Raw genomic sequence first — 19,718 nt, 5'->3', positions numbered from 1 at the left:
AAAAAGATTGAAAAGATTTCATACAACAAAAAGGTAGTTTGCAAGAAACAATTTGCTGTGTAAGCTTGCAAAGAAACAAGAACTACACAGGGTTAATAGATAAAGAACAAGGTTAGCATAACATTATTTCCATTTTCAATAAACTCTCCATAGAATCAAGGCTCAACTGAGCAGCAGTCCACATCCATCCATCCATCCACTCCAGCACCAACGAACACATCAATTTCAGGCGAGCACATAGATGATGATGGAACAGTCAACACACAAAAATTGGTGGACGTGTGCTAAATGCTAACTACTTGCTTGGCAAACCATCAGGGTCACAAACTAAGCTACTCAATGTAAACACAGCCTTACGAGCACAATTATAACTGCGCAGGACAACTATTACATATCCACTCCACGAGCTCATGGTATACAAACCCCTACGATTCATAGCATTAAAAACACGAGTATAGATGGGGAAATTTTGGTTCAAATTACATTCAAAAGATATGCACTGTATTTTCATTACTTGTGAAGCCTAATCTCTCCAAGATGTCAGATGACTTTTTGACCTGACTGTACTTCAAGCCTGCATTGGTAAAGGTCATGCCCTGAATCGATTACTTAAGACGAACTATCATATCTCAGATCCTGGAATCTCTTCAGCAAGCTAGCCTTACATGTCTCAATTTCAACTTCATCAGAGGAATCTGGGATAGACTTAATCACCGAGATTGCCCCTGCATGGTGTAAAGCTCTGAGAGCTTCATCTGCAGTTTCAAAACGGAAATATCAAGTTCCAGCAACTCTTGGCAGCAATTGTATTGTCATGAACATTTATGGATGTTGTCATAGGTTGAATACTCAAATATGTAAATCGAGCCCATCACATCACATCACGCCTAAAGAACCTATATACCCTAAGCACCAGGAGTTGAAATTAGAAAAATCTAATGGATCTAGACATGCATTGTTCTTTATTGTTCTAAACATGTCTTGTATTGGAAACACAAACTCCAATTTGTGTGCTCAGCCTGCTTTTGTTCATCATTTCTATAATGGATTGGTAAATCAAGGTATTATATTGCTAGAGAAAAGCATCACTGATTTGATATTAATAAGAATTCAGCACATCCTCCTATCCAGGAGAACTGGAATCACAGCGAAAATTAGTTGCGTTTACGATTGGCAAGCTACGACGTTGAATCAAGAGTACACAGAAGACCTATTCATCCACATCTAAAATCCATTAATAAAGGAATATAAAGTACAAAATGATGAATGCTAACATTTAAATCTAACCTGGCTGTGAGAGGGCAGCCAGAGCTTTCAAATCCGCTTTCCTGGTGTGGTCATCTTTAGCAGCTCCTTACATGTTGAACAACTCTTGAGCAGTTTGAGCCCCACCCATCTCCACTACTCTCATCCTTCGTTCAACTAGAAATCAAGAAGAAGCAGCAGCAGCAGACCTTACACTGTGATTTGCGTATGAATAAAAAAAAGAAACCTGACATTCAATAGTTCATTTACGTAACTATGGGTCATCAGTTCTAAAAATCACGAACACAGCAAAAAAAAAAACAAGTACAACACCCTAGGAGAAAAGGGACCTAAAAATATCTGATCCCGAAGAGGTGCAATCTGTCAACAATAAATTTACAGATAAAAACGAATCCATCATCAAATGCTATGATCAGAGAAGAAAAAAGCTCCGTGATCGCAACTCACGTCAACATAATACTAGCAGCTCGTGATTTATACCCAAAGAACGATGGTGATGAAGATGATGAGCTGGGTTTAACTCAATACTTGTAATTAACAATGACAAAACCGAGAAAGAGAGGGAGAGAGCAGACATCTTTTACTGCATGATGGCGATGAAGATGATGAGAAATTGCGAGAATGAACATTTCGAGGATTAAAACGACACAAATACTGCTCCAAAGAAAGGAAAAAAATAAATATGAAAGAGCAACAATACTTAACCAATAAAATAGTTTGATTTGACTGAACATTTCAACTTTCAAGGCAGCATTACATTCATTCTTCAGCTGGGGTGCTGCTAACGTGTGCATCATGCTCTCACCGCGGGTGAGAGCTCCCCCGTGCTTGTTTGTTTCTTTGTCGACGGAGGAGCTTCTTTCTAGCCATTCCTTCGGCCTTTGAGTGCCAAAGCGACACCGTCTAATTAATTTTTTTAGGTGCTTGTCTAATTATTTTATTTGCCGTTAAATTAAAGCCTACAAGTTTGATTACCCGTGAGTGTCCTCCGACGTCGTTCTCTGCCTCTCCCGTACATAAAAGTGATCCTCAAAAGAATTACTTTATTTTACAATTTAATGTGACAAGGAAAAAAATGATATAAGAAGCGCGATTTATCCAAATCCATTTTATAATAACCATCTTGATTAAATGGAAAATACCAGACACAAGTTAGTTCATTTTATTTGAAAATGACAAAATAACCGTAACACTTTTAAAATGATCCCATGACTGCAGTGATTTCATCGTAATTCTGAGTTTTTTTCTTTAATAATTATGTTAGGTTTTTTTTATAGGTTGTTTTTTAGATAATTTTTTATATTAAAATATATATTAATTATTTTTTATTTTTTAAAAGTTATTTTAGATATCATTACATCAAAAAAATAATTTGAATTCACTAAAAATATATTAATTTAAAATAAATTAAAAAATTAAATTTTTTTAATTTTTTTTTTGAAAAAGAGAAATAAACATCTCCTTTGTATTTAGATAGATTTTCAATATATCTTTTTAATTTTTCATAATGTAATATTGTAATTATTTTTTTTTCATATTAATTGGGCATGATCGGATAAATTTACTTTTTCTAAACACATGTCATAGAGGTGCATGTCTTATTTTTAAGGTATTAAAACTAGAAGCCTCTAGTTTTAAAATTTCAAAGAAGCAGCAAAGCAGAAGAACTCCTTTTCTTTCTTCGAAAAAATAAATAAATAAACTATGGCCCTCTGTTTTGTCAGGTCGAAGTTTGAACAGAGGGAGAGGCATGGATTTTGAAGTTAAAAGTTGAAGAAGAGCATCTTTCAACGAAATATTGTAAATTTTATGTTACGAAACCTGTCAAGAAAATTGTCAATATACCAGATTGCATGCAGTGCTGTCACAGAGTCTCCTCGAGCTCTCAATTCACAGCCTCAAATTAAGACCACATGCAACATGGCAGATTCAACTCCAAAACCAGACTCTTCCCCGCCTCAGCATGAAACTAATAATCACAATTCTGATCTCCAAGTCAATGACATTATAGAAAACAGCATAGGTGGATTTATTTGGGTGTGCCCAATTTTTTCAAACAGTCATCGTGTCATTAGCTTACATGTTTGATGCACAACAAGTCTTTATCAGTGTCTTCACTGATGCTTTCCCAACATTGCATTGTACCAGCAATAGCACTGCATGCACCTCAACCTCCAACACATGTCTCTGGCTGCCTTCTCCACCAACATCTGGATGTACTCAGCCTTGAGATTCTTTAGCGGATTTGGTCGTGCATCAATTAGAACATGTATAATTGTGTTACTAATGAAGACAGTTGGAAAAACGTTGTCGAGGCCGGGTTAGTTTTGTTGCATTCTTGTGTTTTGCTCTAGGATTTCTGTCCTTACCGGCCATTGCTTACATTACCAAGGACTCTTCATGGAGAAGAATTTATTTATGTACTTCTCTTCCAGGACTCATTTATAGTTTGTTTCTTTCTTTCTTTGCTTACGAGTCTTCCAGATGGCTTTTCCTTCAAGGACGCAATGAAGAAGCAGTGGCTGTACTGAAGAAACTTTCATCCGCAACCCGCTGTGATTACTTGGAGCACATAATTAGCTCAGGCAACATCTCTTTAAAACAATAAAAGGTGAGGATGATTATTTTACATCAATGAAGAAGCTATTTGAGAAAGGGTGGGCTTGTAGAAGAATATTGATAATCATGGGACTTGGCTGCAGCCTTGGTTTGGTGCCCTACGGGATTCCGTTGGGGTTAGGCAACTTGGGTTTCAATCTCTACCCGAGTGTTACATTTAATGCCATAATTGAGGCGCCCCCAGCTTTTATCCTCTTATTCTCTGTAGATAAATGGAACAGGATAAGTTCTATACTCACGTTATCGGTTATTCTTAATAAGTGGAATAAGCTGCAGCATCTGTGCTATAACTGGAAGTAAATGGGAAGGGGTAAAGTTTGGGTTTGAGCTATTAGCGTTCTTTTGCGCTTGCTCATCAGTGATTTTTTATATGGATTCACGGTAGAGCTATTTCCTACTACAATTCGGAATTTGGCTACATCACTATAAAGGCAATCCCACATGTTTGGTTCTGTGTTTAGTCCTATGTTGATATATGAAGGGAGAAAAGGCAAGTTTTTTCCATATGAAGGCAATCCCACATGTTTGGTTGGGTGTTCAGTCATATGTTGATATATGAAGGGAGAAAAGGTAAGTTTTTTCCATATGGAGTGTTCGGGATTGTGATGATAATTTCTGGAGTTCTGCTGTGTTTGTTGCCAGAAACAACGGGTGCAAAATTATGTGATACCGTGGATGAACAGGAAAGCAAGGAAACCGATCACGTTGTGTAATGGAATCGATGCTATATGATATTCGAACTCCATCATTGCTTTTGTTTGGGGATTTTATTTTCTCTGTATTTATGTTACTGGTATCACGATGTACAGAGTAGTGGGAGGGAGAGCTACTTAACTGCTAGGGTGGTGTCTGCATTAGTTAAACAGTTGAAGTTTACACCGGCAGTACTGTACAAATTCGAAAGCCATAAACAAATGAAAAGTTGTGTCATGGTGGTGCTGTGAGGTCACGGTCCCAGAGCTTTAGCAGAGCAGACAGGGCATTTCTAAACTGTAAGTTTTTTTTTTTAATTATTATTATTATTATTATTGTTTGTTTGATTACCCATTACCACCATGTTATGTGACGGCCTCCAATTTTTTCACATCTGAAACTGATTACCATGTGTTAGAGAACCAAAAAAAACTATTTGGTTTAGAGGTTGGATAGAGTTGTCAACACTAGTCAAGGAATTTGTGCACACTCGACAACTAATTTTGCATAAGTAAATGGATTTGGTTGTGCCTTTTTATCAATAATAAAGCTTGAAAAACGCAGCCTGGTCCTTGGAGCCGACCAGCAGCTAATTAATAGAAGACACGGCACACTCACCACTCCTCACCCTGACTGGGCTGGACGTTCTTTTGATGATAGCCATGATCTTGGCGTATCCTGCTTTTTGCCTAGGCTTGCGGTGGACGACATTGGTCCTGGTTCCCATGAACATGTCAGCTTATGCCAAAATGGACACAATGTTTTCATGGCATCTGATGGATCATCCCGCTATGGAATGTCAAATATCGGGGAGGATTTTTATGGCAGGGTTTCCGCATCATCTTCCTTCAATTTTGGCTTCACGGCACCGATTCCATACAGGTTGCGGTACTTTCCTATCATTTTCCAGTTCTTGCTAATATTTACTTTTTCTGTTTTTCACATTTTCTTTACGGAAAAAGCACTATTATGAGAAATTGTTTGCTGGCATTTGTGCCTTGTAGTCCTGTCTAAAGTGTTGCCTAACTCAAGAATTTTGCGTAGAAGTTTATTTACTGGGAATGCAGTTTCAGACCTTTATTTGAATAATATTTTATAAGAACTTCGCTGCATTAAATAGATGAGTGTTAGTGATTGTCGTTAGAAATTTCATCTTAGATGGTGTGTGCAGCTATGCATCCCTTCTGAAAATTTACTTTATATAAATTCTCTTTACTGCATCCCTGGCCAGCTAACTCTTATTCTCTTTAGTTATGATCGACTATTCCCCCCACATGTTTGCTGGGGTAGAGAAAACAAGGAAGCTTGGTATAACTTGCCTACCTGGAATTGAGCGTGATCTCGTGAGCGACTTTGAACGTAAGTGTTTTGACGGGTGCGCAAATCCATACTTGGCTCTGGCTGCTATAATTTCCGCTGGCATGATGGTCTTAGAAAGCATCTTCCTCTTCCTGAACCTGTTGGTAACATTACTTCATCTTTAATAAAATCTCAATCTTGCCTCTAGCATGTTGTGTTCTGGGTATTTTATTCTCCTTTTGGTTAGCAGGTCAGAGTTTCATTCATTGTTTTCCCGGCTCTTAAAATTAAGTTGTATGCTAACATCTTGATATTGTTTTGTAAGTTTTGGCACAGCTTTAGACCCTTCTACGCTTGAAAATGTTCCAAGATCGCCTCGATCACTTTCTGAGTCTTTGAAAGTTCTTAAAAAGACAGTCATGTATGAGCTAATTGGAGAAAAGCTTTTGGTTGCTATAAAAGCAGCTCGCAAGGTATGTTCAAATGAGCTGTTTGAACGATGATCTTGAAGTTAACTCATTAAAGAAACTCCAGCAATGCTTTAAGGTTTCCTGAAAAGAGTTTTTGACATTGAATTCCTTGAGCCTAGAATAAGAGATAATAGACAATAGCCAGAAGCTAATGAAAAAGATGGTTTAGACTCAATCAGCTGCACACTGCACCAAAGAAAAACCTACTCTGGAATTTACGTAGACTCTGAATACTTTACCTTCAGGATGCAACTTATGGTGCTGAATTTCATTTCCTGTTTTCAGGCAGAGATTGATGACCACTCAAATAATCCAGAAGCTTACAAGGAATTGATACACACCGCGTTAAGGATATTGATTGCTGAAAAATGCAAGGAATCCCCATAGGAGCTCTTTTGCTGACATTTATGTGGAAATAAAGAGATAAGAGCTGGACCATCTCAATTGCAGTTTTGTTTCTGGCAATGCTTACTAGCCTCTTCAAATTTTTGACAAAGCCAATTTATTAGGGTGCAATATTTTCAATTATAAGATCAATGATAAGTTTGCTTTCAACAAAGTCTTTCAAGGTTATATTTTCTCCTTTCGAAGATTGCTTTAGTTTGCTGATATTTGCTGATAAGTTTCCTTTTCCTTTCATTAGTACAATGCATGAAATCTCACGAAAGATTGGTCACGGTTCACCTAAAGCAAATACAAGAAACATGCACACAAAACCAACGCCGATGCATCTTCCAAAGCACGACACAATTGCTTCTGGTAACCACCATCACTTTGCAGACGACATACGTTATTTGTCTCTCCAAATACAGAAATTTCAAAATATCTTCAAATAGAAATAGCATTAATGCAATATCTCTGTAAGTTACTTGAATGGGGAGTGAACGCATCATACATCACTTGTCAAAATGTTTGTAAGGCTCTTATGTATAAATTTCTACATGAATACACCTTTCCTAACATAAAATATACAAACTACTACATTAGTCACACACCTATACCAGAGCAGACATCAAACTTGATGCAAACTCAAAATTCCCAATGATAGATGGTTTAATCAATTTTGCTTGGGGTACTACTAGACGCAAAAGTACTTTCCTTCAGGGACTTCAAGACTTCTTTAGAAGCTAATTTTTTGGCTGTCTTCTTATTTGCAGCTGTGGCTGTGTGTTTGAATATCACACCATTAGCCCCAACCACTATTGTAACGGAAGCATTCCTGCCGTTGCAGGGAACAACGGATTTCTTGTAATCAAAATGTTGCTTTTGACATAATTCGCTCAATTCTCTTGCAGGATGGAGTCTTACTGTCGCAGGGGTAATTAAAGGCTCCAAAAGTGGTCTTATACTTTGAAAGACTATCTCCTTGTTGTATCCTGAATCTACAAGAATAGCCCCTGCTAGAGACTCTATAACATCTCCAAGTACCTGTTAGGATTAGGAACCATACAAGTATAAAATGACATTAGAATTTGAATTTGTTATCTGCTAGTTTGCCTTTTCATTTTTCAATACAGTAATAATGCTGAATTCTGACTGTACATAAACAATCAATTGCATGTTACACAATTGGACAAAGTTTGCAAACGCAGGAAGGTGGGGTTCTTCCCTGTCAGACACCTTCCTGGATTTCACTCATTAACAAGTCAAGATGATGTTGGCATAAACTGATCAGTAAATCATGGGCACCAAGGAGCTAAAATGAGTGCACAAATAATATAATTGACAATATAGCTAACTTGAACATAAAATGACAGCAAAAACAAGAATAAATAGAGAGGAAAAAACAATTGCTGTTAAATCAAATAACACTGCAAAACCAGAGAATTTTGCAGCAAGCATATTTCACTTTAATGTGTTTGGTACAAACCTTGGGGAAAGATGTCTCAGATTCCCATCCGAATGTTGATCCTAAAGAAGATTTCTGAAAAATTTCAGCAGTTTCCACTATTTGCTTGTGAAGGTCTTGTGAGTTATGAAGAATGTGTTTGTGCAAGTCTGCCTTAACAGCTGATTGTGCATAGCAGTCATTGTTTACAGAAGCAGACCTCAGGTCAGTTAACAGTCCTGGTGACATCGAGGGATATTCCTTGTACAAATGCATCGTGATGAGATAATCTAGCACAGCATCTCCAAGAAATTCCAGTCGCTGAACAACAGTTAAACACGTTGAAGTGAAGATCACCAAAAACCAGCATTTACAGAAAGGATCACAGAAACTAAAGCAATCTTCAAAAAGAGAAAATATCAGTGTGCACGTTGTAGTGTTATATCATCATATTTTCATAAACAGCATAAATGTTATCATAATTATGGATAAAATTACCTCATAACAACTTGGGATCTCAGGAAGCATGTAAGAACCATGGGTCAATGCCTCTACTAACAGAGAAGGGTCACGAAATGAATAGTTTAACAGTGACTCTAAGTAGCGAACATTAACAAACTTCTCTGCCTGCAATTGGAAGTGCCTCTCGTACGGTACAATCATGAAATCCACCTTTATACCAATCCAATCCATGAAAAATAAGGCAAGTACTTCACCACCTGTACTAAGGTATGCCCCAATGAGTGCCTCGACAACATCAGCAACTGTCTTACCTTTTACCTTTCTTCTTCCCCTGACATAAATTTTTCTGCGCTCAGAAAGTGGCTCCTCACTTAACAAATCACTTCCACACTTGTCACCAGGAACCATCCAGAGTTTTGGATCAAAAGTCTCATTGCGGATAAACCCCTATAATTCAATAAAATAAGGGAAGATTAATCAAATAAACCATGAAATTTTTTTCTCAGTGCTAGATATTTCTGTTGATCAGGTAAAATCAGTTGAATTTTTTTTCTTGAAGGAAAGACTACCGGAAGTTTGTGGTCACATCCACATCTACAGAGTGCAACATTAGAAATAATTTTTTCCTTCTTCATACTAAGAAGGCCCTCATGATGATTTTGATAAAGTTTAAATAGCTGCTGGCTTGCAGCATATTTAAGAAAAGAATCTCCGAGAGTTTCTAAGGATTCCAAATGAAATTTCTCCTGGCACTTCTTTGTGGTAATTGCTTCCAATACCTACCATATAATAAAGTTTGGTCAGTACAAGTCCAAAAAACAAAACATTTGGCATAATTAGAGTCGGAATAAATTACCTTCATGGCTGGAATATCAACATTTTGCATGCAATGATCTGAATGCATCTTCTTTAAGTTGACAGCAATAAGCAGGGACTCTAGTCGATGCATTATTGATGGGATAAATGTATAAGAATAAAGAGTGCTGATTGATACTGGAGATAAAATTACGTCACAAAGTTCAGGAGGTAAATCTACACGTACTTTCTTCGATTCTGTCATGCCCAAAAGCAAATATCATTAATAATGTAAATACAGTATAATTATCGCACATATTGTAAGAAATAAAATACAATAAAAGGGTCTGGATTCCGTATCCAGATGGCCTAAAATGGCAACTCAATTTCCTCTTAATTTATTTCTAGCATAAAAAACTGGAGATGGAGAGAGAGGGGCAGATCTTGAAAGGTTCTACACAAGACCAGGCCAAAGTGTTATGATTTGGGCCATTTAACTACACCGGTTTAATTAATTCATTATTTTAACCTGCTTTTGTGTTGTATTGACAGGAAAAAAAAAATAGATGAAACATATTTTAAACCAGTGATGTTTCTGTTTATTTTACAATCTTTAAACGAACAGAAAAGGCTGAAATTCTTTTATCCTGGTATCATAGTATTTATGTCCTAAAGGAAGTGGGCAGGTGGTCCATGACAAGACAAGACAAGAAAACCAGACCTTTCTCCTTGTGTGTCCTGCTTCTGTGAAGAAAATTGTGCACTAGAAAAACATGTCTCCCTTCAAGTAATGGTTCTTGATCAAAACGCAATTGGATGCTATACCTGCAATCAAGTGTGAGCTTGATGTCACACCTAGGGATACAAAAATAAAATATATAGCACGATGCCGATGAACAATCAAAGAGCAATACCGCTTTGCATAGTGCTCCTTGTAAGTGATTGCACTTCCATCCCTCAGCTTTAAAAGCGACCTTCCATTCAAATCCTCAGAAGCACCCGTGATGTAATAGACACTACCATTGTGGGGGGTGCAGACCAAGGAATTCCGAAGCACACATGTGCAAACTGGACCACCTTTGGTATGGACAACATGGGCATTGCCCTTTGAAGAACAGTTAAAGTGGTCTTTGTTTTTATATGAAAACAGAACAGAACTAATAGGTGCCCAGTCAATGGAAGGTTGCGAGCGTGACCTGATAGCTGGAAGTAGAAAATAGTCCATTACAACACCTGTCCCTAACTCCAATCCTTTTAAGACCTCTTCCAATTTGTTCACTTCACGATGTATAAGAACTTCGAAAAGTGTAATCTGAAACCTCCTACATAAGAGAACCTGACAATCAAACAAAAAATGGAAATGAGGAAAATACAATACATTACATAATGTTTCATCACATATTACACACACAACAAGAAAACTAGATGACATACCGGCACTTGATCAAGATAAATATCTCCAATATATCTCAGGTTCACTGCCAATAATCCCCTCTCAACTTCTAATTCAAAACCCATGCTACTTAAGACATCAGATTCAAGCTCAGTCCTCATGACAAGCACAATATCATGGACAGGAACACCATAATCAAATTTCTGATTTAATTCAATTAAGTAGCAGTAGTACTTTGTCTTCAAGTTCCGTGGACCTTGACTGGCCAGTTCAGGTGGCAAATAAATGGGTTGTTCATCATCATACCGTTCATTCCCTATAAAATAAACAATTACAAGATTAAAATGTTTAAAGAGAATTGAAGTGAAAAATGATTTTTTTAAAGTGTAGATAGTGCTTTGAAAGTATAAAACACCCATACCAATAATAGAAAGGTTTCAAACAGAATTTACCAATTTCTTGAGCAGCAGCTTCTTCCTCAACAACATCAGGAACAAGATTGTCTGTTAAAGCACCAATTAAATGGAGTTGCTTGCAAGCTTCAAGACATGCCTTCCGCTTCAGATTTTTAATATTTCCCTCCACACAAATATTTGGTATAGGAGAGCTTTTTGGAAGATGTAGTGTGCAAGTCTCCTTCTCCTTGTCTATAATAAATCCAGGAGCTGGTTTAAAATACCTACAAAAAATACAACCCCACCCTCCCAACCAAAAAAAAGAAAGGAGGAGAGAGAGCGTGTAAGCAATGGTACAATACAAGCTTGTGACCAGCTATATAATAAATTATTAAGAGCTTAGCTTAGCTGTATCTTCACAATTAAGAATACTGATGACTCACCCATCAGAAGGAAGACGTGAGCAATAAAAGTTTATCAAACTAACGCTTGAACTAAGAGTTACAACTGCCCCTGTGCCTTCAACTCTATAGAACTCGTCTTCATACAGTTCACTCTGCGGAGCTGAACAAGAAGTGGAAGAGTGGTGCAGGGACTCCCTTCTCATTATGTCACCGCTAGAAAGATAGTTCTCTAGTCGAGAATGTGTGGTTGAATCCTCTCTACAGTTATCAAAAACAAGTGAAAGAGATCAAATACTAATGATAACATAAATTCTCAGTAGAATGAACAAAAGAAGCTATTCATATTCACTAACAGTACTCATTGTTACTAAGTACAATAAGAGTCACTGGAACATTACGTTTTCACCATTAATAAGTACTCTGAATTCTGCATCCTAGCACGACCTCGGGACTGTATGAAACTGCTGACTGAGGATGGAGGATCAAATCTAATCACCAAGTTGCAACTTTGTACATCTAATCCTTCCTCAAGGATTGATGTTGCAACAATGATGTTCACCTGGAAGTATGCTATTTTACTCATTTCAACACGGACAATATCATGAATATATTACTTTAGATCCATAGAGGAAAAATTGCATACCATGCCTTTACGAAATTCTTCCACAATTTCATTTTGCATTTGGCGTGTCTGGGATTGCAACCCTGAATTATTTCCTGCTATGTATTTAGTCTTCCAGCTGCTATGTTTAGGAAGCAACTCCCTCAATAGAGATTCAAGGACAGCGGCAGTAATGACCCTTTCCACAAAAACTATACATCTTATGTCCTTTAAATCCCTGTTATTAAATACACAAAAGAAACTCATCAACACACAAGCTGGTGTAAAAATGACCAAAATATTAATTTGAGGCTTTATTTATTCAAAATATGTTGTATGCATACAACAGTTTAATGAATAGTCCGAGTGCAGTCGAATTATCTCATGAGCATTTAGTGTGAACAATTAAGAGCTGCTCATCAATGGGAACAGAGCAAGCTCTTGTATAAACATTAAAAGACTCAAGCCACAATGTGCAACTTTTCATTTGTTTTGATCTTTTATATGCAAATAAGAACATTTCCAGCAGACTTCAGAAACTAGAACCATCCCCAATATTCTGTCAAACATATCTGATGAAGGTAATTGAGGATGCATATACAATTCTGCACCAACCTGTACTGAAGAAGTGTCTTAATAAGGCAGAGAACTTTTGCAGTTATAAGCCCCGCACCCACATCAGCCCCAGTGTTATCACCAATACAGCATTCTGGACGATGTCAATACAATAAAAAGAAAGACTAGAAAAGTGAGAAAAGAATCACCAGTTAAAATTTCCACAAATTCTCTTGCCAAGTTAGAAAAAGTACCAGCTGAAAAGCAATTAGAAATCACCAAAGAGGCATCCCAGCAAAACTTCTTAACAATTGTCTCTCCAGACACATCTACTTTACCCCATGCAATAAAGTCACTATCAGTATCACGGTGTGATAAGAACCGTGCAGCCTGTTTCATCAACATACATTAAATGATTTTAACTACACTGATATCAGTGCAATGACAGGCAGGTACATGAGGGAGTGCAGACTAAGAAAATACCTGAAAAGCCAACCAAACACCAAGTTCCCCTGAACAAACCATCAAAGTTGAATGTACTTTTGATATTTTATTGTGTACAGATTCTGCAGCAGACTCACTGAGATCCAATTGCTTGAGCAATAATTCATGCTGAAAAACAGTAAATCGACTAACAATAAAATCATAGAAGCCACCAGTGTCCCTTCCAAACTTGCAATAAAGAAAGCACACACCTTTTCTTTTAAATTCCCCAATTCTTCTTCCAAGCAAGCATATATACCATCAGGGATCTTCATGGGCTCATAAAATAAGAATTCTGTGGCTGGGAATGGTATAAATTCGGCAAGCACAGTCTCACTAGCACAGGTGTATACCTTCGGTATAAGAAATGTTATCATAAACAAATTATTGAAGAATAAAACAAGTTCACATACAACAGAGTGGTCTGGAACATAACAATCAAATAAAAAAATCTAGCAATAACTAAGTCTATATGCCGAACATGTATAAATGATGTTCTATATCTGCTAAGGTAAAAAGCACACAAGTATTCTTATATTTCCCCTAAGCCCAAAAAAGGGCAAAGATCATGAATTTTCTAGATCCACTGGTAGGCTATGGGGTTCCTCCAACTTATGTAAACCCAGTAACATGTAATGAGCTGTACAGCATGTACCCAAGATATAATTTTCAAGAAATTTTGAGCAAGGAAGGGAAAATATTATGGATATTAGTTAAGTGCAATTGAAATGTGCCATGTGGGATCGTTTAAATGTTTAGAAGTCACCCAAAAGCAAATGGAGATGATATACATAATAATCTCAAATAGGAATGTGAACAATCAATTCAATATCCAAATAAAAAGAAATCAGTGCTGATAATAAAATCCTGTACATGAATGGATGGGCAGGAAAATGTAAAGCAAAAAATGAAAGATTATCGTAAGAAGGTTAGAGAATTAATATATGATGCATAGTTTAGGTGTTTTTCCTAAGTGCAACAGCCAACAAGAGAACACCAAATGCACAAAAGCACCTAGGAAAAGTAAATCTTTCTTATACAAGAAAAGTGGAACTAAGTGAACACCTTAAAGGTTATATACAGCATTACTCCTTTCCACTGAATTGTTTCAGTGACCATTCACAATAAATCATTAACCATTATCTGATGAAAAACTCCTTTATAACGTAGAGATCCATTGGCCATACCCAGGATACATATTTTTTTAATGAAAAGTGGACCCTGAGGATTTTGCAACAAACAACTCATGATGGCCTTAGTGTAATAAGTATTATGGTGACCAAGCAAATGGGAAGAAAACAAGGTAAATATTCTTAACAAGATGCTAGAAGCAACCTTTGAATTCATAATATTCTCCAGTTCAGAAATCTGCTGCCTGTAGTATGATTCTGAGCTTGCACCTTTAACACAAAGCAAGAAAAAAGGGTCACATCTTACATCAAGTGAAATAGTGCAAAATGCAAGTATCAAGCAAACAATATGATCTATTGCTAAAGCATACCCTTTGACTTTATGAGAGAAGCTGTCATCCCAAAAATCCTAGGAAGATCATGGTGACCAGACCTTAACTCACGATGAAAGAACTCCTGCAAATGTAAATCTTTCAAACTTAGCAGAATATTCGCTGTACAACATTGACTTCAAGCATCATCTTTTGTGGCTCTAAGTAAACATAAATGGTGACTTAATACACGTTAGTTTAATAAATAATATATGACTTAAACTAATGACAAAACTCTGCATCCAACCAAACCACCCTTGTGACTGGCACCCCACATATTATTCATATTTATTTAAGCGTCGAATTTTCTCATCAATAATTAAGAAAGGTGGTATGTTTGATTCTCGCAACAGATAGTAGAACTCATAGGATGCTTAGAAATGCCTGCATGTATTTAATCTAATTGCAGAAATCCATCAATCTAATATTAACTTTCATCCCTGAAAACACCCGCAGAAGTTCAGTTTATTCTTCTCAAATCTGACACCCTTGCCAGTTTCTTCTACCAAATCCACACAGATCTTCATACCATGAACATCAAAAAAATGCTTGAAACTCTAATTGAGCAGGGTTAATTTCTCATAAAACAGGGGGGGGGGGGATTTTCAGAAACTTTTCCCTGGAAAAACGAATATCACTTCAACTAGTGTTATTATGAATCAAAGGTAAGTCATTAAGATACAACAGAATAAAAATTTAATAAAAGAGGTAGATTGAAGGGGAGAGAAATAGCTCACCGTCATGATGCATGCATAAGGGTGATTGCCCCTGGCATGATGACATTCATCAAATATCAACACCTTTATCAAGTCTAGCTTGAAATAGCCCTGCCTCAAGCCGTTCAGCAAAATTTGATGTGTCATAACAAGCACCTATACATATTACTTCAAAAAGGTCATTGTCCATTGCATAAGCCATATGCTGGTAACATTGGCAAACTACAAAAAAATTGCTGCAGAAAGGAAGAGAATCATAGTGTAGAAAATTTTAAAAAATAAAAATCTGAGGAGAAATGGCCAAGTGCCAAACTGACAACAACTGAAATGAAGTCATTGATGGATAATTAATTTTATGTCAGCAAATCAATGGTATATCATGCAGTTCCTCAAAGGAAAGCTAGCACTTGATATCGTCAAAGAAGAACCAGAACTCCTGATAAAACTCCAGATACATGTTAAAGACTGGATCAGGGCTACCTTCATCATTTTTCTTCAAATCTCACAGGTGTAAAAGCGACAGCATTGAAAAAAATATAAAAATGAAGTCCTAAAACAAGAAATGATATATAAAAGCCATCCAAAATCACCATTTGAATGCTATAACTAAAGAAAGTACAAACCACATCCACTACCAGCACCACTAGCATGCTATTCAATAACCATTGAAAACAGTTTTATTTTTTTCTTTATTTTGGACCTCTCCAAGTATGTTTTGATTGTTGTAGTTCAAAATGTTTCCCCCTTCTGGATATTAAAAAAATAGCTGGCCGATTGAGGACAGGTTCTTAAATAAGACTTTGAAACAGAGGTACAAACAGGTGAAAACTCGGAACTTAAAAACATAAGATGAGGCTAACAGATGCAAATGATTACAAAGAAAAACAGAGATAAAAAAAAATAAATGGATAATCAATGAAGCAGCTTCCACCCAGCTTACCTCATGTTTATCTATTTCCTGCTTCCATGTAGCAGCATGCCAGAAGTCAATTCCCATGTCTCCCCAGTACATGCCCACATTCAAGTCGGTATGCATTCTCACAACTCCAGCTTGCTAGCAATCATAGAGGACAGCAAGACCGACGACACAAAAAAAGATCACTTTTCTGAATTTTACTTCCATTATTCATATCTAACTACCTCAAAATTATCATCAACATTAAACTTGTGAAGAAAATTCCATTCATTCTCTTATTTTTTAAACCTTCAATGGAACTCTGGCTTTAATATCAACTCGCCAAGTTTCATTTTGTAACTTAAAAAAAAGTTGACTAAGCTACACCCGAAGTGTTTGCTGGGGTATGTAAAAAAAGTCTGGGAAATTTCATTACATTGCAAAAGTTCAACTGCCAAATATATTTTTTCAAATTCAGCTTTAGCAACGACATGGCATTTTCACAACTCCACAGCAGATGTATAAGGCAAGTTGCATACAACTCATAAAGTTACAAAAAAAACACCCCTTCTTCACTGGCGATTCCTAACATCTCCAATATTTAGTCGTATTGTTATACATTTCAGCAGCAGACAAATAGAACTTTTATATTGAATTGCTGTACTGTTTCTAAGTAAATGGATTAGCACAAATCCCACATAACATAGACACGCATAAGCAGAAGAGAAAGGAGCTTAATCTGTCATACTTGGCGAACCAGGAAAACTTCAGGAACCAGGAAAACAGCAATAAAACGTGAAGGCTTGCGAAGAAGATGGGCGTAACTGCGCAGTAGCATGGTGGCAATCAAAGTCTTGCCAGAACCAGTCTCCAAAAAGACAATTGTGTTCTGCTTTAGCGCCTGCTCCAAAGCCTCCAATTGATAGCTGTGAAAAAAAAAAAGTATCCCAACACAGAAAAACATCAAAAAAACAACAGAATCTATGTATAGAAAACACAAAACTACATAAACAAAAGAATAATCAGTAACCCATTTATTATTCGAAGAAAAAAAGAGCAACAAAAAACTCTCCTTTTTCTTTCTTTTTTTAAAGGCATCCTCTAAGAAACCTAACAATGGAGAAGAAGGAATCAAGAAAACACCTTCTAGCAAATGGGAGAGGATCAGCAGGGAGCTGTTGGGTTGTGTCTATATCCACGCTAACAGGCTCCATCACTGCTCAATGCAATTCAAAAGGCTCTCGAAATTCATTAGAAAAAAAGAAAAGAAAGAAAAGCCATCTCTCCAAAAACATGATCAAGATGAAATTCCAGAGAAAAGGACTAAACAAGAGGCGAGGAAGAGTAAGACTTAATCAGTAATTGAAAAGCATAAAACTCACTCACTCGTCAGCTGACTGGGGTATGAAGAGCAAGATGATCGCTTCAGAAAATAGAGGGAATGTAGAGACAAGAATAACAATAGTGAGTTAGCAATGCAATGGAATGAAATCTCCCAGAGGGTATTATTATAAAGACAAAACTTGAGAAAAAAGGATCAACAGTGGATGAGTGATGCTTTTCATGTCTGCTTGCCTACGCGAGGAAGCAACTTCCGAAGGAAGGAGCCAGTCGGAGTACTGTAGACCACGAAAAAATAATGTACAAAAAGAAAAGGGAAGACCGACCATCTTTGCTTTTCCGTTCTTAACGCTGTTTTCTTGAAATTTATTTTTAAAATTTTTTTATATATTTTTAAATCGTTATGAATGGTTAATATAAAAAATAAATTTTAAAAATAAAAAAATATATTATAATAAATTTTAAAAATAAAAATATATTTTTTAAAAAATAACCCATGTCGTTGAAGGGTGGTTTGACGATGTAATTGGCGCGCGTGGATAACTGCCGCTGGTCAACCGTCATGTCAAGACATGCCCTTTCTAGGTTTGTAAGGAATCTGAAGAATCTAACTGACTCCTGTCTGAACTCTGAAGCTCGGTGCGCTTCGGTCATACGTCTCTGTCTCTCTACTCTCTGTGGTATATACTTTCTACTTCTACTCTGTATTTTGTTATGTTGCGTCGTTTTGAATATGCATGTACTCTCTACGTCTATTTATTTTGTATTTCTCCAATTATCATGCTGGACTGGACCTCGTTACTATTTCTCTTTTGGTGTTCCAGCATGGTTGTGGGATTTTACACCTTCTTGATTTACTTCTTTCAACGGTACACGGTGTATGTGTTCAAATGCAATATGTCGAACTACTGGGTTGGATAAATCTGGTGGATATTCATAGATAACAAAAATATCTTTCTAGCTTTTGATTGCTGTTTCGAAACTCTAAAAAAAATAAAGATAATAAAAATATAAAATTTTTTGGTTAAAAAATTAGGGATTTAAAAATAAATTTGAGGTGTATTTTTTGAGATAATATTTAATTTTTATTCCTGAAATTTCATTAATAATTTTTTAATTACAAACTTGTTTAATTAAAATAGATAAATATAAAAATAATAATTATTATAGTTTTAAAATCTAACTCATTAATAATTTGGGGTAAGGTTTTAGTCACAAGTCGAGAGAGCTAATTTAATATTTAAATGAATATATATATCATGAAAAAAACCCTTGATGTATGCATTGTATATGTTAATGCGTGAATATTGTCAACATATTTTGAGCGACTTGTGCAACATTTTTTGATGGTCAAAAAACTGTATCGAGAGTAGCGTTGTAATCTATTTAGCGGCTTCTTCATATTTAGTTGGTGCGTGTAGTGAATGAACCTTTGATATAATGTTATTAACCTTTTTTAAAAAAAATATTTTCTCATATACAATGCCTTTAAATTTTTCAAATCAACCCTTTAATTTATTTTATCTTTATATTTGATTTATGTTCTCTTAATTACTAATTTTTCATTTAAATTAATTTGTAAAATTAAAATGATGTTGCAATCTCATCATTCTTTTTTTTTCATTTATCATATCTGGTTCATATTTTTTTAATTGTTTTTTTTATCATTTCTTAACTTGTTTTATTTTTCAATCTCATCCCTTACTATAGTATTTCATTTTATTTTTATATTAGATTTAATTCTCATTCTCTTTACTGTTTTTTATCTTTTTAAAATTTATTTTATTTTATTCCTTGTTGTTTTATTCCATTTATTTTCTTATACAAGATATGATATTTGTTTTTTTTATTGCTATTTATTTTTTTAACTCTGAATGACAAATAAAGTTTTTGTGATTTTTACGAGTTTGCCTTTGGTTTAACATGATCTCATGATTTGGATCCTGGGCTTTGAAAATTGGCCCAATTTAACTTTATTTTTTTAGATTTTTTTTTTCAATTT

The 19,718-nt window shown here is 35.9% G+C and overlaps 1 protein-coding gene, 1 long non-coding RNA gene and 1 pseudogene across 8 annotated transcripts; 1 reads left to right on the top strand and 2 right to left on the bottom strand.

Annotated features, from left to right (window-relative positions):
- Positions 1 to 262: 262 nt before the first annotated feature.
- On the bottom strand, positions 263 to 2,238 carry LOC105118782 (uncharacterized). 3 transcript variants are annotated; one of them, XR_841023.1, is made up of 3 exons: positions 1,972 to 2,232; positions 1,288 to 1,492; positions 263 to 905 (listed from the first exon to the last, which is right to left on the bottom strand). It is a non-coding gene; the product is annotated as an uncharacterized LOC105118782 (long non-coding RNA). The 3 variants fall into 3 exon arrangements; XR_841024.1 differs by having other exon boundaries at positions 1,288 to 1,460; positions 1,972 to 2,230; XR_841021.1 differs by having other exon boundaries at positions 1,288 to 2,238.
- A 1,051-nt stretch (positions 2,239 to 3,289) lies between these two features.
- Positions 3,290 to 4,760, top strand: LOC105119484 (organic cation/carnitine transporter 2-like; annotated as a pseudogene).
- Positions 4,761 to 7,170: 2,410 nt separating this feature from the next.
- Positions 7,171 to 18,033, bottom strand: LOC105118747 (endoribonuclease Dicer homolog 2-like). 5 transcript variants are annotated; one of them, XM_011016782.1, is made up of 24 exons: positions 17,918 to 18,033; positions 17,758 to 17,798; positions 17,519 to 17,591; positions 17,124 to 17,301; positions 16,421 to 16,534; positions 15,502 to 15,636; positions 14,765 to 14,849; positions 14,599 to 14,663; positions 13,476 to 13,616; positions 13,264 to 13,392; positions 13,035 to 13,170; positions 12,841 to 12,934; positions 12,268 to 12,463; positions 12,023 to 12,183; positions 11,664 to 11,882; positions 11,278 to 11,504; positions 10,867 to 11,141; positions 10,347 to 10,768; positions 10,154 to 10,260; positions 9,494 to 9,690; positions 9,207 to 9,416; positions 8,674 to 9,084; positions 8,218 to 8,496; positions 7,171 to 7,775 (listed from the first exon to the last, which is right to left on the bottom strand). In XM_011016782.1, coding segments are annotated over exons 2-24 (4,230 nt in total). In that variant the 5' UTR covers positions 17,759 to 17,798; positions 17,918 to 18,033; the 3' UTR covers positions 7,171 to 7,400. The 5 variants fall into 5 exon arrangements, with proteins under 5 accessions (XP_011015084.1, XP_011015068.1, XP_011015091.1 ...); XM_011016766.1 differs by having other exon boundaries at positions 17,758 to 18,033; XM_011016789.1 differs by having other exon boundaries at positions 10,154 to 10,257; positions 17,758 to 18,033.
- Between the last annotated feature and the right edge of the window lie 1,685 nt (positions 18,034 to 19,718).

Source organism: Populus euphratica, unplaced genomic scaffold (genome assembly GCF_000495115.2).
Source record: "Populus euphratica unplaced genomic scaffold, PopEup_1.0 scaffold5.1, whole genome shotgun sequence".
NCBI lineage: Eukaryota > Viridiplantae > Streptophyta > Magnoliopsida > Malpighiales > Salicaceae > Populus > Populus euphratica.
This window is presented reverse-complemented; position numbering and strand designations above follow the sequence as displayed.

Coding starts and splice junctions, on each gene's coding strand:
- LOC105118747 (XM_011016766.1), bottom strand. Junction 10,261..10,346: donor AAGGAGCACTATGCAAAGCG/GTATTGCTCTTT, acceptor CACACTTGATTG/CAGGTATAGCATCCAATTGC. Junction 7,776..8,217: donor CTGAGACATCTTTCCCCAAG/GTTTGTACCAAA, acceptor TAATCCTAACAG/GTACTTGGAGATGTTATAGA.